Consider the following 17,437-nt stretch of genomic DNA (forward strand, 5'->3'; position numbering starts at 1 on the left):
TTCAATTTTAAAAGGATGTATAGCCAGCTTTTATTATTAATTTAAACAATATATAGAAATTAAATTGCCCAGTAGCCTTCCAGAAAGCAGGGCCAATTTATACCCCAGGCACTCATGAGAGCTCACCATCTCTCACCCTCATGTGCTGAATGTCATGACTTTTAATATTTTAGCCAAATTCGGGGCTGAAAAATAAGGCTTACATTGATTATTCCTGACTTGGAGCACTTTCCCAAAAGTTTATTTCTTCTTTTGTAAATTTTCTGCTCTTGTCTCTCACCAGTTTTTCCATTTGGGATGTTTTTCTTTTTCTTCTTTAAAAGTACTCTTATTTATTTTTATTACACAAGCAATCTATGCCATTTGCCAACTATATGGCCGAATTAGTTTAACTACTGCTGCCTGACAAATTATTCCAACATAGGCAGTTTAAAACAACAGACATTTATTATTTCATATAGTTTCTGTTGGTCAGAAATATGGGGGCAGGAAGTTCTGGCTTGAGTCTCTCATGAGGTCGTAGTCAAGATGGTGGCCAGGGCTGTATCCATCTGAAAGTTTGACTAGGGTCCCCTTCCAAGGTGATTCGCTCCCATGGCTGTTGGCAGGAGGCTTCAGTTCCTCTCCATGTGGGTCTCTCTAAAGGGCTGCCTGGGTAGTCTCAGGACTTGGTCTTTAACTTCTCCCAGAGCAAGCGATCCAAGAGAGAGCAAGGAGGAAGACATGGTGCCTGTTATAACCTGGTCACAAACTGTCACGTCTACCATATTGTTTTGTTTTTTTAGTTTTATTGTGGCAAAAATATATACTGTATAACAAAAATTTTTCCCCTTAACCACATAAAACATAGACAGTTTACAGTTTTTAAGTGTACAATTCAGTGACGTTAATTACATTCATCATGTTGTATAACCGTCACCACTATACATTTCCAAAAGTTTTTCATTACCCCAAACAGAAACTCATTATACCTTAAGCTATAACTCCCCATTCTCCCGTCCCCTAACCCCTGATAATCACTAATAAACCTTCGTTTCTATACATTTACCTTTTCTAGATATTTCATTTAAGTGGGATTATACAATATTTGTTCCTTTGTCTGCCATATTTTACTCATTAGAAGTGAGTCTCTATAAGTCCAGCCCACATTTAAGGCTCTGGAGATGAGACTCCACCTCATTCAGGGAGGATGGTTGAAGAATTTGTGGGCTTATTTTAAAACTGTCACAATGGTTTTTTTCACAATGGTAATACTGTCATTTATAATATTGTGAGAGGTCCCACTTTCCTATGTTGTTCAGTGATTATTGTCCCCTTTTTGTGGTTTGGTTCCACCCTCCCCCAGGAGACTGTGAGCTGCCCAAAGAACTGGGACTGTAGTGTCTTATCCTTGATGCCAGGCAGAGGGCCGACATTCAATAAACTCCTGTTTATCCAAACTGAACAGGATAAACCGGGTCTTTACTGGATCCTTGCCACCAGTTCCGCTATGTGCTCTCTCTGTCCCTGTATATTGTCCCGGACGTAGCCTTGGTGTGGTCTCCCTCACAGGAGTCAAGAGTCAAGAGAGAACATTTTAATTATTAATTAAAAGAAATTAGTTAAAATTAAGCTTAAAAATCCAGTTTCTATATGTGCTCCATGGCCACATGTGACTAGTGGCTACCATATTGGTTAGTGCGTGTATAGAATATTTTTATCATCACAGAAAGTTCTGTTGGTTTAGAATGAAAACAACCTTTTGATTGTTGGCTAATTTCAGTGGAAGATCAAGCACGATAACTTCATAGTCTCCTGTAAGCTTTCTCCTGATGGTAAATACGTGGTCTCTGCCTTGGATGTAGATTTTGGAATCTGTATAATGGATGCGGTAAACGCCACTACAGTGTCACATGTCAAAGGTGAGGCTGCACAGACTGTCTGCTCGGTTCCCTTAGCCGCGGTCACAGCCACTTGGCATTTGACTGATGACTTTTGATTGCTCTATTTGATGAAACTGTAATTGTATGAACCACATCGTTAAGGTTGGGACACTGATTGATAAAAGAACAGACCATTTTTCCAAGATAGATTATCGTGAGTTTCTATTCAGTCTCCTGCTTGTAATGAATGGAACAGTGCTCCTTTCCAACCTCATACGGCCATTTAAAGCCTAATCTTTTAATGAGTGGAGGCTCATCCTTCTTCACACTTTTGCCTGTACTTTTAAGGGTAAATGTACTGTCGTTATGCAAGATGTTACCATCGGGAGACACTGGGTGAGGGGTGTGTGGGATCTCTCTGTACTATTCCTTACAGCTGCATGTGAATCCACAATGATCTCAAAATAAAAAGTTAAAAAAAAATCATTGTAAAAAAAATTAGGTAAACGTGGGAAGTAAAAAGTGAGAGCTTCTGTCCCTGCCTGTCTATCCCCAGAAGTACCTATTATTAACAACATGTTGCCGGGCAGCTTTCTTGAACTCGCTGTGTGTGTATGTGCATGTGTGTGTGTTTGCGCACACACCTACTATTTCCCACATGTCTTTTTGTTTGTTTTTTACCAACTAAAGCCATGATGGAAACCCTGGTAGCGTAGTGGTTAAGTGCTACAGCTGCTAACAAAAAGGTCGGCAGTTCAAATCCACCAGGCGCTCCTTGGCAACTCTATGAGGCAGCTCTACTCTGACCTATAGGGTCACTATGAGTCGGAATCGACTTGATGGCAACAGGTTTTTGGCTTAGAGCCATGATGTGTGTACTGCCCCACAGCGTGCATTTTCCACTTACCCTATGGTCACCCTCATGCACACACTCCAAGTTTCAGCTGCACACCACACCTCTACCTGCTCCGTCCCACCTCCAGGCCTTCGCATATGCTGCTCTTTCTGCAGGCAGCACTCTTTTTTTCCCGCCTCTCTTGCTAACTTTTAGGTCCTTTCCTTGACCTCTCAAGAATGAACGAGGCTCCTGCTGGCTGGGAGCCGTGATGTACCGTGCAGTCTTCGCGAGTTGTTGCCTGCCCAAGCGTGTCTCCCCATCAGGCTGGGAGCTCTGCAGGGTAGGGAGCAGGCCTGCCAGGTTCATTGTTCAAAGGTTGGCATGTAGTAGGCACCCAGGAAATGTTCGTGCAAGTGAATAGTTCCGTATGGGCATCAAGGTCATGTTTCTGTACTGTGGTTGCTGACGGGGGGTATAGTGAACATTCCAGGCCATGTGAAGCATGTGCCACCAGATGTGCAACCTGGTGCCTTTGCACAATAATGAGTTCTTCTCCCTGTATCTCAGATCTTCACAAAAGGTCGGTGACAGCATGCTGCTTTGACCATGACAGCCAGAAGGTGGCTTCCGTCTCATCGGACAGGACCATCAAGATCTGGGATGTTATGTCCCAGGCCACGCTGCTCACCATCACGAAGTGAGGAGGGGCCAGGGAGGCTGGGCTCCATCCTGCAGCCAGGAGGCTGGTGGAACGTTCCCCTCGTGCCCTCATGGTCTCAGTGCGCACACTTTACCTTGCACCTTCAGCTTGCCAGCCAGCGTCCAACTGGAGGCAACTCCGGCTTCCTCATGGGTGCTTCCAGGAGGCTGGAGACAGGCAAAGGCAGGAGCAGGCAGGCCAGGGGAAACCACCAGCCGTGGCCTGTGGGTGAGGATGGGTGTCAGATGTCTGGTGTAGGTATCTTTGGGTTTATCCTGTTTAGGATTCGCTCAGCTTCTTGACTTTGTAAGTTTCTGTCTTTTTGCCATGAACAGGAAAGAACTACTTTGTAAGTGCCATCCAGGACCCAACCTGAAAAGGCTGGTTAGCCCATCAACTGCCTCTGATGGCTTTTTTAGTTGCTCTCTTTCTTTAAACCACAATGCAGTGGTTTTCAACTGGGGGAAATTTTGGCCCCCAGTGGACTTTTGGTAACGTCTGAAGACATTTTTGGTTGTTACAAATGGGGGCGTTATGAGTCGGAATCGACTTGATAGCACACAACAACAACAACAACAAAATGGGGGGGTGCACTCTGGTGTCTAGTGGGTAGAAGCCAGGGATGCTGCTAAACACCCTACAATGCACTCCGAAGCCCCCCACAGCAAAGAATTATCCAGCAGAAAATATCAAAATTGCTACGGTTGAGAAACCCTGGAGAGGTGGGAGAAAGTCCGATGCAATTAACATCTGGCCCATGGTAAGCAGTGATCAAAGGAATGCTGTTTATTAGGTCACATGAGATCAGACCCAGTGCTGCCTCCTCCCCTTTCCCTGAATGCCCTCAGATCCTCCAGGAGTGAGGCATCAATGTGTGCACTCCTTCCATCTGTGTTTCAGGGCGCATACCAACTCAATCTCAAACTGCTGTTTTACCTTCAGCGGCCATTTTCTGTGTACAAGTTCTTGGGATAAAACTTTAAAAATATGGGATGTCCATACAGGGGAGTTTCGAAACCGTGGAGCCTGTGTGACTCTGATGCAGGGCCACGAAGGGTCTGTGAGCTCCTGTCATTTTGCCAGAGACGGTGAGTAACTACTATGTAGAAGGATCTGTAACCATGGGAATGCTGGGCCAGAGCTTCTCAAGTTCTGTTCATGTGGACTTTCCTTAGTACAACCCAGAGAGGTGATTTCCAATGATGCCACCAGTGAATATGGATTATTTTCCATGAGAACAAAAAAGTCAAGAGGGAGATCCATGGGCACATGGTTATAAGTGACAGAAACACAACTCAGTGTGGCGTAAGCAGCAAAATGAATTTATCAGCTCCTGAAAAAAAAATTTTTTTTTTTTTTTTTATAATGGAAAGGGAAACCCTGGTGGCATAGTGGTTAAGACTTCAGCTGCTTCTTTGAATCTACCTGGTGCTCCTTGGAAACCCTATGGGGCAGTTCTACTCTGTTGGAATCGCCTTGATGGCAAGGGAGTGTTTTTTTGGTATAATGGAGAGGGGCCCAGGTGGCACAGTGGTTAAAGCTTGGCTGCTAATCAAAAGGTCAGCAGTTTGAATTCCCCAGCTGCTCCTTGCTATGAGTTGGAATCATCACAATGGCAATGGTTTTTTGTTTTTAAATAATGGAAAAGTCCAGAAGCAGGTCTGACTTTAGGCGTGGTTGGTTCCAGATACTCAAACACAGTCAGGAACCCAACTCTTTACTCTTTTTCTCAGCTCAGCTTCCCTCTTGTATTGGCCTTTCCCTCCAAGGAGACAAAGGTGGCCCTGGTAAAATTGGTCCTGGAGAAAGAGGGACCCCCTTTCAGATGGTGCCAGTGCAATTCCTGGGGAAAACTTCCACTGGCTTAACTTGGGACACATGCCTGTCTGATCCAGTCACTTTAGTGGAGGATTAAGGGCTCTGAGTGGCCAGGTCTGGGGGAAGTGCCTACCTCCAGAACTAGAGGTCAGGGTCAATCTCCTCTGAAGCAGGAGTGAGTGTAGGTGAGGGTGGTTCCCCACAGGAAACTTGGGGAGCTGTTGCCAAATGAAAGGGTATGGATATGAGCAGGGACAATGACAGGTAGCTGCCGTAGGTGGCGAGCCCCAGAGAAAGCACTGACTCTTCTTAACTCCCAGGAGCCAAATGTTATGTTCCTCCTTCCCTGTGAGGAGTGGGCTTGCTTAGTGTGTCCCTGGAGGAGGGGGTTCCCTGCCAGTGCACGCACAATCAGGGCTAATCTTGAGAAATACCAGGACGTTTCTGAACAACTTTTCCTCATTAGAAGCATCCAACGTCCGTGCCAGCCTCAGAATCTCACCCGGGAGCACCCTACCAGCTTCTCTCAGCTTTATTGGGTTCAGAGACAAATAGCTGGTTGGGAGCCAATGTGCCACACCAGGAAGGAGCTTCAGCACCCTCAGACTGAGCCACAGGAGCACCTTACAAACGCATCCTCAGCCAACTGTGGCTTCACCAGAGGAGGAAGCACTTGGCTGGGGAAGACGACCCCCTTCCCAAAACTCTCATTTTGTGTTGCAGCCTCTTTCCTTGTGTCTGGAGGTTTCGATAAGACTGTGGCTATTTGGGATGTAGGAGAAGGCTGCCGGAAGTTCTCCTTGAAGGTAGGAGTGGGTCAGATAGAGGATGGGTACAGCACTGAGCATCATTCTGTAGTCATTCCGGGCTGGGTGCTGGTTGCTAGGTGCCGGGGATACAGTGGTGGGTGAGGCAGATCGAGATGCCCACGAAGGGAGCCAACACCTCTGTGGGAAGGACAGACAAGAAACCAGCAAACTAATCATCAGCAATGATGAGTGAAATAGAGAAACCCACAGGGTGTCATCATAGAAGTAGACTCCAGGGGCGAATCCAGAGTGAGTGAGCAGAGAGGGCCTCTCAGAGAAAATGGCATTTGAGCTGAGAACTGGTGGCAAGGAGGAACTGGATGAGCGAGGATCTTGGGGAAGGGCATTTCACGTGGATGGAACACCAAATGTAAAGCTCCAGAGGTGGGAAAGAATTCAAGAACAGCAGAAATACCAGAGGGACAAATGCCCTAATGACTGAAGCACAGAAAGCTGTGGGGCTCCAAAATGGGGCATCATCAGGGTGCTTTTGGCTGCAAGTTAGAGGAGACTCAACTTGAAGTGGCTGTTGTCTATAATAAAGTGATGAATTTATCTAACACAGGAATAACTCTGAGGTTAGGCAGTCACAGGATCGGCTAATTCACTGGTCCTGTTCCAGGTGCCCCCGCCTCCCTCCCAAGAATTCTGCATAGTCCTAGGTCTTGCGATCTCGTGGTCATCTCTAACTTTGAATTCTTGCATTCAGGACTCTTGGTCTCTCTGTCCCCCTTGGCCCAAATGTACAGTGTGTCCTCTTGGGCACCGTACCGTTCAGGCCCCTGGGGTCCAGACTGTCTGAGCCATCTTTCCCTAGAGTTTGCAGAGGTGAAGTGAGTTAACATCACAGCAAAGTAAACATCCTAAAATTGAATGTTCAAACTCTCTGTGTTTAAAAGTCGGTTTGTACCTCTATCAGGTTGTCCTAGTTCCTCTTCTCTCTCTCTGTTCTTCTGCCCTCAAATTCTTGTCCTTTCCTTAATCAGAGCACCTTAACCTCTCTTGCTCCCTTCCCTCTTGCCACACCACGCTGACTCAGCTTCTACCCCTTTCCATAAGGGAAAGTCTGTGAGAATAGTAAGGATGCTGTTGCAGACCCCTGACGTCATTAAGTGTCTGAACCAGCATGGGCATGCATCTCCTCTGAGTTCCTTTTCAACTGGGGAAGGTGGGGGTTGGGGGGACAATTTTCTTAAGCTACAGTGGGTGGGTTTGCTTTGCAGTTACTTGCAGCCAAACCCCCATCATTCACAGGACTGGTATTTCCTAAACAAAAAACGTTCCCACACAAGAGATGCACTGGGACTAGCTGGGGATATAATGATTTTTTTTTTTCCAGCCTGCTGAACACCTCAGTTCTATTTTTTAAAAACACATACATTGCCATAGTGTACACACGAATCACAAGCCTTTACTCTTTGTATTCCACCTTAAATATCATTGATGGAACCAGGGGGCACAATTAATTGTGCTTACTTAAATGCAAGCAACATTGGGTTTCTGACTTTTGTTGAGTTTTGTTTTTCTTGTAGTTATAAAGACTTTTTTTTTTTTAATCTAGGTCCTTGTTAAAATTTTATTTTTCTTCAGGGCCATAGTGATTGGGTGATGGATGTTGCCATTAGCAACAACAAGAAATGGATCCTATCTGCTTCAAAGGTAAAAGTGGCCAACCGTTGAGTGACTTAAAAGCTCTGTTGTGTTTTCCAGAATTGGTGATAACAGGCCTGTTGTTGCCACGTATAATTCCTGGGCAGGCTTAGTCTGAAGCCCACGCCTGGCCAGCCATCCCCCTTCAGGGAGCTTCCTGGGAAGGTGAAGAGCAGGTCCTTCCATCTCTTCCTGTGAAGAGCTGCCAGAGATATTTGAGTTGTATCACTGATACTTGAGTTTGGTGGGAGCAAGGGTCTGGCCAGACTGGTGAGAGATGAAGCCAACAAAGGGCCTTGGAGGGAAGGTATCAGCTCATGGACAAGCAGCAGAGACCACCTGAAGTTCCAGGTGGGGCTTCCTTCCTTATATCACTGCATCTTAGGATTCCTGTCTCAATAGCATATAAAGGCTGACCCAGGATATCCTGAGGGGTGTCCTCCAAGTGTGAGCTCCAGGGAAGTCAGGTCCTACCTTCCCCACATTTACTGGATCCATGTCCTTCTCTAGATTGGGGGTTTCTGGGTCTATGAGATTGTGGGCAAGTCTCTGTCTAGTGTGACCAACTTTTTAGAGAGCCAACCTGGAACACAGTGTTTGTTGTTGTTGTTGTTAGGTGCCCTCCAGTCAGTTCTGACTAATAGTGACCCTATGTACAACAGAATAAAACACCACCCAGTCCTGTGCCATCCTCACAATTGTTGCTAAATGTGATCTCATTTTTGCGCCCAAATGTCCTTCTCCAGGGACTGGTCATGTCCAAAGTAAGTGAGATGAAGTCTTGCCATCACTGCTTCTAAGGAGCATTCTGGCTACACTTCTTCCAAGATAGATTTGTTTGTTCTGGCAAAAAACAAAACCAAACCTCCTGGCACTGAGTTGATTGCGACTCATAGCAACCCTATTGGACAGAGTAGAACTGCCCCATAGGGTTTCCAAGCACCAGCTGGTGGGTTTGAACTGCCGGCCTTTTGGTTAGCAGCTGAGCTCTTAACCACTGTGCTACCAGGGCTCTGTTCTTCTGGTGGTCCGTAGTATATTCAACATTCTTCACCAAATATGTCAATTCTTCTTTGGTCTTCCTTATTCATTGTCCAGCTTTTGCATGCATATAAGGCGATTGAAAATACCATGGCTGGGGCCAGGCACACATTAGTCCTCAAAGTGACATCTTTGCTTTTTGACACTTTGAAGAGGTCTTTTACAGCAGATTTGCCCATTGCAATGCGTCATCTGATTTCTTGACTGCAGCTTCTATAGGTGTTGATTGTGGATCCATGTAAAATAAAATCTTTGACAACTTTGGTCTTTTCTCTGTTTAGGAGAAACACACATTTAGGAACACAGCCTTACCAAACAAAAAAACCATAATAATGTATACTAAGGAATTCTATGCCAATGTGTTGCCACTTTGACATAAAAATACGAAATTCAGGTGTTTATTTGAAATTATATGTTATTCTGTGTTTTTTACTTTTCTGTTACATAAATGCTATTATTTAAACAAAACAGTAATAGCAAGTTAACAGTGGCAGTTAGTAGTAATTAATAGTAGGACTAATTGAACAAATGATATGTATGAGAAAAAATAAAAATATTTAATGTTTCTGTCCTCTGTTATAGCAACTTACTTTGACTTTTTAGAAAGCTTTTATTGGATAGTTAATTTTTTTTTATCCTACTGTGTTTCTTAAGATATATATAAAAGCATGACTTTTAAAAAAGAGGATATAAACACAATAAAATAGGACTGATTAAATAGCTATTATATTTCATAAAAATTCACAATGATTTGTTCTTTCTGTCCCATAATACAGTAGGATATTTGTACTTTTTTGCTTCCCTTTCCAATAATACTTCTCTGAACTGCCTATAGCCTTTGGGACATCCTTCCTTTATGTACTGGTAGAAGCGAAGACAGCCAAATGGAAAATTCGAGTGGACTTGGAGTTCTGCTCTTACCAATCCCATTCTACACTGATTCCTGGTGTCAGTCCAATGTGAGGACATCAAATTCAATATCCTCTCAACAGAAGTGTTTGGGCATGGAATAACTTAAGATTTTGTTGCTGTTGTTGTTGTTAGGTGCCGACGAGTTGGTTTCGACTCACAGAACAAAACACTGCCCTGTCCTGCGCCATCCTTACAGTTGTTGTGCTCATTGAGCCCATTGTTGCAGCCACTGTGTCAATCCATCTCTTTGAGGGTCTTCCTCTTTTCCTTACTAGCAACAACAGGTTTTTATGTTGGTAGGAATTAGTTTTCAGCGTTCCAGAAATGTCTATCCACTTTTAATTTACAGGTGTGTTTTGTTAGACCAGCTGTTTGTCAATCAGGTCCTTTGCTGCCATAAACTTTTCATATAGGCTGTATGTGCGTAAAATATCCATCATTTTTAAACATTCTGAAACGTATTGGTTGTCATCATAAGTTAAACCTCTTTCTCAGGTAAAATGGTTTTAAAGCACAGAGGCAATTTGAGCTTGTGAAATTGAATTCCAGGTAAGTTACAGTTTTAGTAAAGAAATTGAGAAAGTTCTGTTTAACTTGGCTTCCCTTTTCTGGTGATTTTTTCTTCCTTTTGAGTACTAAGGCAGTCTTGTTTCCAGAAGTGAATCACTATACTTTTTCACTGTGTGAGTTTTTCTTGCAACCTACACATAACATTGAACAACTCAGGTCCAGTCAGTTCATCCTTTTTCAGTCTTATTGTGACCTCTTCAAAGATCATGAAACAATATATAAATTTCTTTTTTACTGTAATCCTTTTTTCCACTCTCATCCTCAATATATTTCCAAATTAGAGGACATTCTTCACATTCCACACTTTAAAATATGATTTTATGGCAGGCCAACATTTTAACACCTTTTCTAAGGCCAGCAATGATAATAACCATCTTTTAGGCACGTGTCTAATGAAAATACCTCCTTCCGTTTCTAGAGTGTAAAAATGTCATTAAGTGCTTCTGCATATTTTGAGGAAGGTGAAAAGGGATCAAAAACCTTTATTATGAAAGATTCAGTATCACAGATAATCAAATCACACCTCTTTTTAGGAGCATTGTGTACATAGCAGGTAGGATTTTTAAAAATTTCTTTGGTAAGAAGTTTATATACGGAATGCAATTTGTCAAAATTTACATTTAATTGTCTGCTGAATACGTAGATGAACACAGTCTACTTTGTATCGGGCTAAGAGATCAATACATTTTGTTTTACATTTTCTGCAGTTTTATTAATCTTCATGGAAATCGAGAAGATAATTTGAAACTCCAATTTTCAAATCAAAGTACCTAAGAGCCAGGAGGAGAATTTGGTGTTAACATGATTTAACACACTGCTTGCTATACTGTAAGAAGTACGACTGTTGGCAAGATCTGACAGACTCAGCTTTACACTGTAAGGGACCAACTCACCTGTTACCGAAATTTCTCGTTTTGTTCCCCCACAGGACACTAACTTGAAACTGGTGAATTAGGAAATGTAAGATCACTCAGTGTATTTCTACTGCTGCTATTATATATTACCACAGACTTAGCAGCTTAAACAGCACAAATTCATTATCTTACATTCTGTAGGATGTAAGTCTGACACGGTCTCATTGGGTTAAAATCCTTTCCGGAGGCTCTGCGGGGAATCTGTTTCCTTGCCTTTCTACCTTCTAGAGACCATCCATATTCCGGAGACCATCCACAAGGGGCCTGTGGCCCCTTCCTTTATCTTCAAAACTAGCAACATTACATCTCTCATTGGACATATTTAAAACCATTGAGTTAACATCTTTGATTTAAAAATTCCCATGCCTGGGTTTACTCGGGGATGGTTTCTGTCAAATTCTTTTTATCCTGTGAATAGGCCATGTTTTTCTATTTCTTTTCCTGTTTAATCGTTTTTCTTTGAAGACAGGACATTCTTGGTTTTACATTGTGGCAACTCTGACAATCAAATTCTCCCATTCCTCAGGGGTTGCTAATTTTTGCTAGTTGAGGACTGGAGCCAGCTGTTTGTGACTTTTCCAAACTAATTTTGCAAATTGTATATTCCTTGTTGTGTGTGGTCACTGAAGTTTGTTTCATTACATCTGTAGTCAGCCAGTGACCTGACAAAGATTTCCTTAAATGTCTGGTTCCTAAAAAGGGAAAGAAAGAAAGAAAAAAAAAGTACTGTGTCTTTAAATCCCCTCAACAGATGCAGCCTAGGAAGTCCCCTGGGAGTTGGAACACTGTGTGAAACACTGTGCCGGCCTATCAGCAATCAAAAGCAGCAACACGCAATCAAAGCGCACAACCCCAATTCTTGGAGGACAAAGTCCTTCTTGCCCACCCTGGCACCAGCAAGCCACACCAGGAACGTGAGCTGGCATCCCCATGACTTTCTGCCACGGGGCTGAGGAATGAAGGAGGGTAGCCTTAAGCAAAGCTTGAAATATGCCTAAATTTGCCATCCTTTTCATCAAGCGCTCCCTAGAAGTTACAAATGTTTGACCAGACCCTAGAGTTCTAAACAGTTGATTCAGATAGTTTCTACCAGTTCAATAGCTATTCGGAAGAGGGACTGATTCCTGGAGCTTCCTACTCTGCCATCTTCCATGATGTCTTTAATTTTATTTTTGGATTATTTATGGCAAGTGTATAGAAATATAACTGATTTCTGTGTACTGATTTTGTATACTGCAACCTTGCTGAACTTGTTTATTAGTTCTAATAGTTTTTTAGTGCATTCCTTAGGATTTTCTATATACAAGATTATGTCACCTGCATATAGTTTGACTTCTTCCTTTCCAATTTGGATGCCTTTTTATTTCATTTTCTTGCAAACTGGTGTATTTTTTGGGAGATGGAAAAGCTCTTGATTGATTTACAAGTACTTGCCCATCTCATCCCAGACTTGTGAGATGCCATCTCCATATGTGCTTTCACATCCCTTTTTGCATCATAAAACCCGTTGTCGTGGAGTTGATTCTGACTCAGGGTAACCCCATGAGTGTCAGAGTAGGTTTCTGGTACATAGGGTTTTCAATGGCTGTTTTTTTGAAAGTAGATCACTAGGGCTTTCTTCCAAGGCACCTCTGGGTGGACTCACCCTGCCAATTTTAGGCTGTGAGGATCTGGGAGGTGTGTGTTAACCATTTACATCACCCAGGGACTCCTCCACCTTACCCAAACCCAATTTTTTTTCTGCACATTGTGCAGTATGCTTTGTTCTGGTTATTTACCTTCTTAAGCTGTTTTTTAAAAAGGAAAGATGTCACTCTGATGACTGAAGTGTGCCTGACTCATGGTTTTTTCAATTGTGATGAAAAAAGATGACAGAAGACGAACTGATACATTTGAATTGTAGTGTTGGCTAAGAATACGGAATACACCATGGACTGCCAGAAGAATGAACAAATCAGTTTCAGAAGAAAAACAACTGGAATGCTCCTTAGAAAGGAGGATGGCAAGATTTTGTCTCACTTTGGACACATCATCAGGAAAGACTGATTGCTAGAAAAAAAGACATCGTGGTTGGTAAAGTGGAGGGTCGGTGAAGGTGAGGGAGGTCCTTGGTAAGATGGATTAACACAGTGACCAAAACAATGGACTCAAACCTACCAAGGATCATGAAGATGGTGCAGGACTGGGCAATGTTTCATTCTGTTATACAGTACATAAGGTTGTTATAAGTCAAAGCCAACTTGATGGCAGCTAACAACAACAATCTGTTTTACGTGTCTTCCCATCTGTCATTAAGCACAGTTGGTTAGCCTCTTTTTTTGATGATGTCTGGGTCATGCTGGCATTGGTTTTGTAATTGATCTCATTTTCATTATCTGAACTTTTAGAAAATATGATCACAATATTCACAATGTTAAAAATTATAGTAGCACTATTGTGATACAAAGTTCAACAGTTAATCCACAGGCAAAGTTAAAAAATAGACTGTTTTAACATTCATGATCACAGCACACTTAAGCTGCATCACCTGGTGTCATATAACAATGGATGATCCATTATTGTGAATTGCAAATTACAGTTGACAACATTAGTGATGGTGGGGGGGGAGGGGACAGTGACAGCAGCTACCAAAGGCAAATGATCTATGCCTGTTCATTTGAAAGTAAAAATCACTTTGCTTTCACTTCCTATTTTTGGGACCCCTTGGAATGACTCAGTGGCAATGGGTTTAGTTTTGGGATATAGGTTTAGGAGCCCTGGTGGCGCAGTGGTTAGGAGCTCAGCTGTTAACCAAAAGGTCGGCAGTTTGAATCAGCCGTTACTCCTTGGAAACACTGTGGGGCAGTTCTACTCTGTCCTATGGCACTGCTCGACGGAATCGACTCGATGGCAACAGGTTTGTTTTTTTCTATAGGTTTTGTCCTTTTCCTCCAAACTTCCACACTCATCGCTGAAAAATGGAACGTTTTGCATCCTGGAAAGGGTTTGTGGGACATAGGACTTTTAGTGCTAGAGCTGGGATGGTCCCAGAGAAACGGAGACAGCTGGCCACTTTCATTTTACTCCTCTGAAGGTTGAGGTTGTGCACATACGACCTGTATACAACGCACCTGCCAGGTCCTCACAGCCTAATGAGCCTGTCTGGTGACTGCTGGTTTGCTGTTTAACTTGTTTCAGGATAAGACCATGAGACTATGGAATATTGAAGAAATTGACCAAATTCCTTTGGTAATCGAGTACAAAAAGGCCAAGGGCTTAAAGGTGACACAGGTTAGTATCAGGTAAAATTAAGCCCAGTGGAAGCTTTCATTAATTCACTCTATAAATTAATTCATTCTTTAAATTAACATTTATTGAACAACTGGGGATATACCCAAGAAGAGACAGACTAAAATTCTTGCCCTAAGAGGGCTTAAATTCTAAAAGGAGAGATGGACAACAAATAATGAAACAAGGAAAATATGTAGTAAGTCACATGGTGAAAAGTAATTTGGAGAAAAATAAAACAGGAAAGGGGAATGGAAGGGCCAAAGGTAGCAATATTTTAAATGGCGGTTAGTGCAGGTTTCATTTGTGTAAAGACTTGAAGGGGGTGAGGGAGTGAGCCATGCAGGTCTTCAAGGGAAGAACTCCGCAGCAGAGGGCAAGGGCAGTGAAGAGAATCTGAGGCAGAAGCGAGCCTGGTAAATGTGAGGAAAGCCAGCCTGGCCAGTGGAGTGAGTGAGGGGGAAAGGGAGGAGGTGAGGCCTGAGAGAGTACTGGGGAGTAGAGGAATGGCTGGGCACACAGTTGGGGCAGGGGCCACCCTCCTACGTCCCAGCAGCGGACATCCTGGCAGGGCCATCAGTGCCTCATTCCCCATGGAAGAGGGTCTGGCACCTGCGTTTTCCTAGTGGAAGAGTTTGGTGGTAGTGAGCACATCTCCTTCACCATGCCCAGCCAGGGTTGGCCACAGTGGCTATTCTGACATTCCTCCCCTGTTAGTGAGGGCCAGTCCTGGCCAGGACCGCTTTGGCGGATGTCTGGCTGCCACCTCAGAGAGACTGAGGAGCCCATGTTAGGCACTCTTGAGTCCTCCTCCCCCTTGGAATCCTGGGACCACCCAGGCTTGTCTTCTCTCAGAAGACCCAGCTGAGAGCAGGCAAGGAGCCTCTTCCAGGTGCTGCAGGGCAGGGAGGTGAGGGGTGGAAACCACGGGGACCTCATCGTTGTGGCCAGCTGGTCCTCAAGGACTTTGTGGTCATGTTGGTCCTGAGACTCTGGAAGGTGACTAGCTCCAGGGCAATACTTGCCCCAATCTTCTCCCAGCTGCTGAGGAGGGCCTGAAAGCTGCCTCCTTGTAAGCCCCATGGTAAAAGTGTTGGACCATGGGAAGTTATGCTGTAGAATAAGGTAGGTTCAAGATCTGATTTCTTTCTTGCAAAGAAAGAAAGAAGATACCTTCCTGAAGCTGTAGCCAAGATGACCCGCAGCATTTGACTTGCTCTGAATCAATATGAGAAGCCTCAGTGGCCAGAATTACCAGAGGGCCTGTCCCAGGTGGGGTTTGCCTAGCCTCCCCCTGCAGGCCCAAGGTGCCTGGGACCACAGGATGCCAGGACCTGGCAGCTGCACTGCTGTCTGCCCTAGAGGAGAAGCATAGGACGTCAACCCAGGAACAAGGCCTCAGTGCCCTGTTTTGGGCAAGGGTGGAAGAGCATGGAGGCTTGCAGTGCCAGGGCAGGGTGCTTCTCCTTCAGGCTCATTTCAGGGGGACTGTGCTGTAGCGGGAAATCCTGGTGGCGTAGTGGTTAAGAGCTCAGGCTGCTAACCAAAAGGTCAGCAGTTCAAATCCACCGGGCACTCCTTGGAAACCATATGGGGCAGTTCTACCCTGTCCTATAGGGTTGCTACAAGTCAGAATCAACAGCAGCGGGTTTTTTATTTGGGTGCTGTGGTGGGAATACCTGAGACTGCTACTCATGGCCTGAGAGTCCGCACTCCGTGGGGTTGCTCTCTGGCTTGTGGGAAGCAGATGAGATGAGCAAGCTGTGCCATTCGTGTCCATGTTCTCGCTGTGCTTTGGTCAGAAACAGGCTGTCTGTCCTCAGGGACAGAGGAAAGGAGGCCACTCAGTACCTGCATTGTCCAATTAAAACCCCCGCTGTTTATAAATCTTGCCTGCTTGCTTCTCATGGTTCTGTAAAAGCTGAGTGTCCCTGGGATCCCAGCTCCTCAGCCCCATAACTGTGCTCTGCACAGAGCAGTGGATGAGCTTGGACGCCCGCTGTCTGTCATCCCCAAGGCCATGTGGCTCACCATTCCTGCACGCCTTATCCTCATGACAGGGGACATAAGGCCATTCAGGTGATACCTGGAAGTACCTGCATAGCTTTAGAGGGGGAAGAAAGGGAGAGGAAGCTGTGGTCATTCTCTCTCTGTGGCCTGCAATTTGCCCATTTGTGGGGTTGGAGACACCAAACAGGGGAGACAGCTCTCTCCTTGGCCCAGTCCAAGATGGTTGGGTCAGCTGGAAGAATTCTAACTGCATGCCTTGGTCCCCTTTGACCAGCACTTCCTCTCCGCTCTTTTAAAATATTTCATGGCAGTGTGAAGGATGTGACAGGCCTTTCTCCATCTATGAAAGCGACACCTCTGTTGAGACATTCACCAAATGTGTGTTCTGCCGGATGGATGCGAGGCACTCGTCAGCAGACGTGGCATCAACATCATTGGAAAGGGAGGACTCCCTGGCAAACGGGGACAGCAAATGCAAGGATGACTGATGGCCCCTGTGCCCTCTGAGTGACTTGAGCATGGTCCACCCATCGCGTAGGTTGTGGGGCTCTGCAGGGACCTTTCTCTGGAGCCAATGCCCAACTGCATAGGCCAACTGGACTGGGGCAGGGGCCAAGCCCTGGCTGGGTCCCTAGCACATTGCTGCCTCCTGAGCCCCACAGCACCCTTGGGGAGCAAACATTATCTTTTTGTTTTCGTGTAGAATAAATCTACGTTTCTTTGGAAAACAAGTGTGCATGTGAATTCTAGAAGCATTTTTGCTATTTCTAAGCTTCATGTCCTGGTGTTCATCAGTGTCATTTGTGGAGCACATTACGTACTCACATTCTTTTTGGTGTCTGGAGTTGCCCTTAAGGCAGCTTTCAGGGCCTGGCACCAACAGCCCCTGAGGAAGCATTTGTCAGATGACTACAAGAATGTGTCCTCTGTGGATGAGGCTGTACTGTGGCAAGGCATTGTGGGTGCCTCCCTGGATAAGGCTCCAAGATGGTGTGGCATGCCCAGAGCAGAGGGAGGCCTGGGGATGGGTCCAGAGGAGAGAAAGG

At 44.7% G+C, this 17,437-nt stretch overlaps 1 protein-coding gene across 1 annotated transcript in view; it reads left to right on the forward strand.

Annotated features, from left to right (window-relative positions):
* WDR88 (WD repeat domain 88) overlaps positions 1 to 16,879 on the forward strand; it is a 37,833-nt gene extending 20,954 nt beyond the window's left edge. The window contains exons 5-11 of the mRNA XM_049864741.1: positions 1,763 to 1,901; positions 3,268 to 3,397; positions 4,301 to 4,488; positions 5,942 to 6,024; positions 7,618 to 7,686; positions 14,292 to 14,384; positions 16,703 to 16,879. Coding sequence (XP_049720698.1) covers positions 1,763 to 1,901; positions 3,268 to 3,397; positions 4,301 to 4,488; positions 5,942 to 6,024; positions 7,618 to 7,686; positions 14,292 to 14,384; positions 16,703 to 16,879 — 879 coding nt within the window. The remainder of the gene's footprint in view (positions 1 to 1,762; positions 1,902 to 3,267; positions 3,398 to 4,300; positions 4,489 to 5,941; positions 6,025 to 7,617; positions 7,687 to 14,291; positions 14,385 to 16,702) is intronic.
* The last annotated feature ends 558 nt before the right edge of the window (positions 16,880 to 17,437 follow it).

This window comes from Elephas maximus, chromosome 21 (assembly GCF_024166365.1).
Source record: "Elephas maximus indicus isolate mEleMax1 chromosome 21, mEleMax1 primary haplotype, whole genome shotgun sequence".
Lineage (NCBI taxonomy): Eukaryota > Metazoa > Chordata > Mammalia > Proboscidea > Elephantidae > Elephas > Elephas maximus.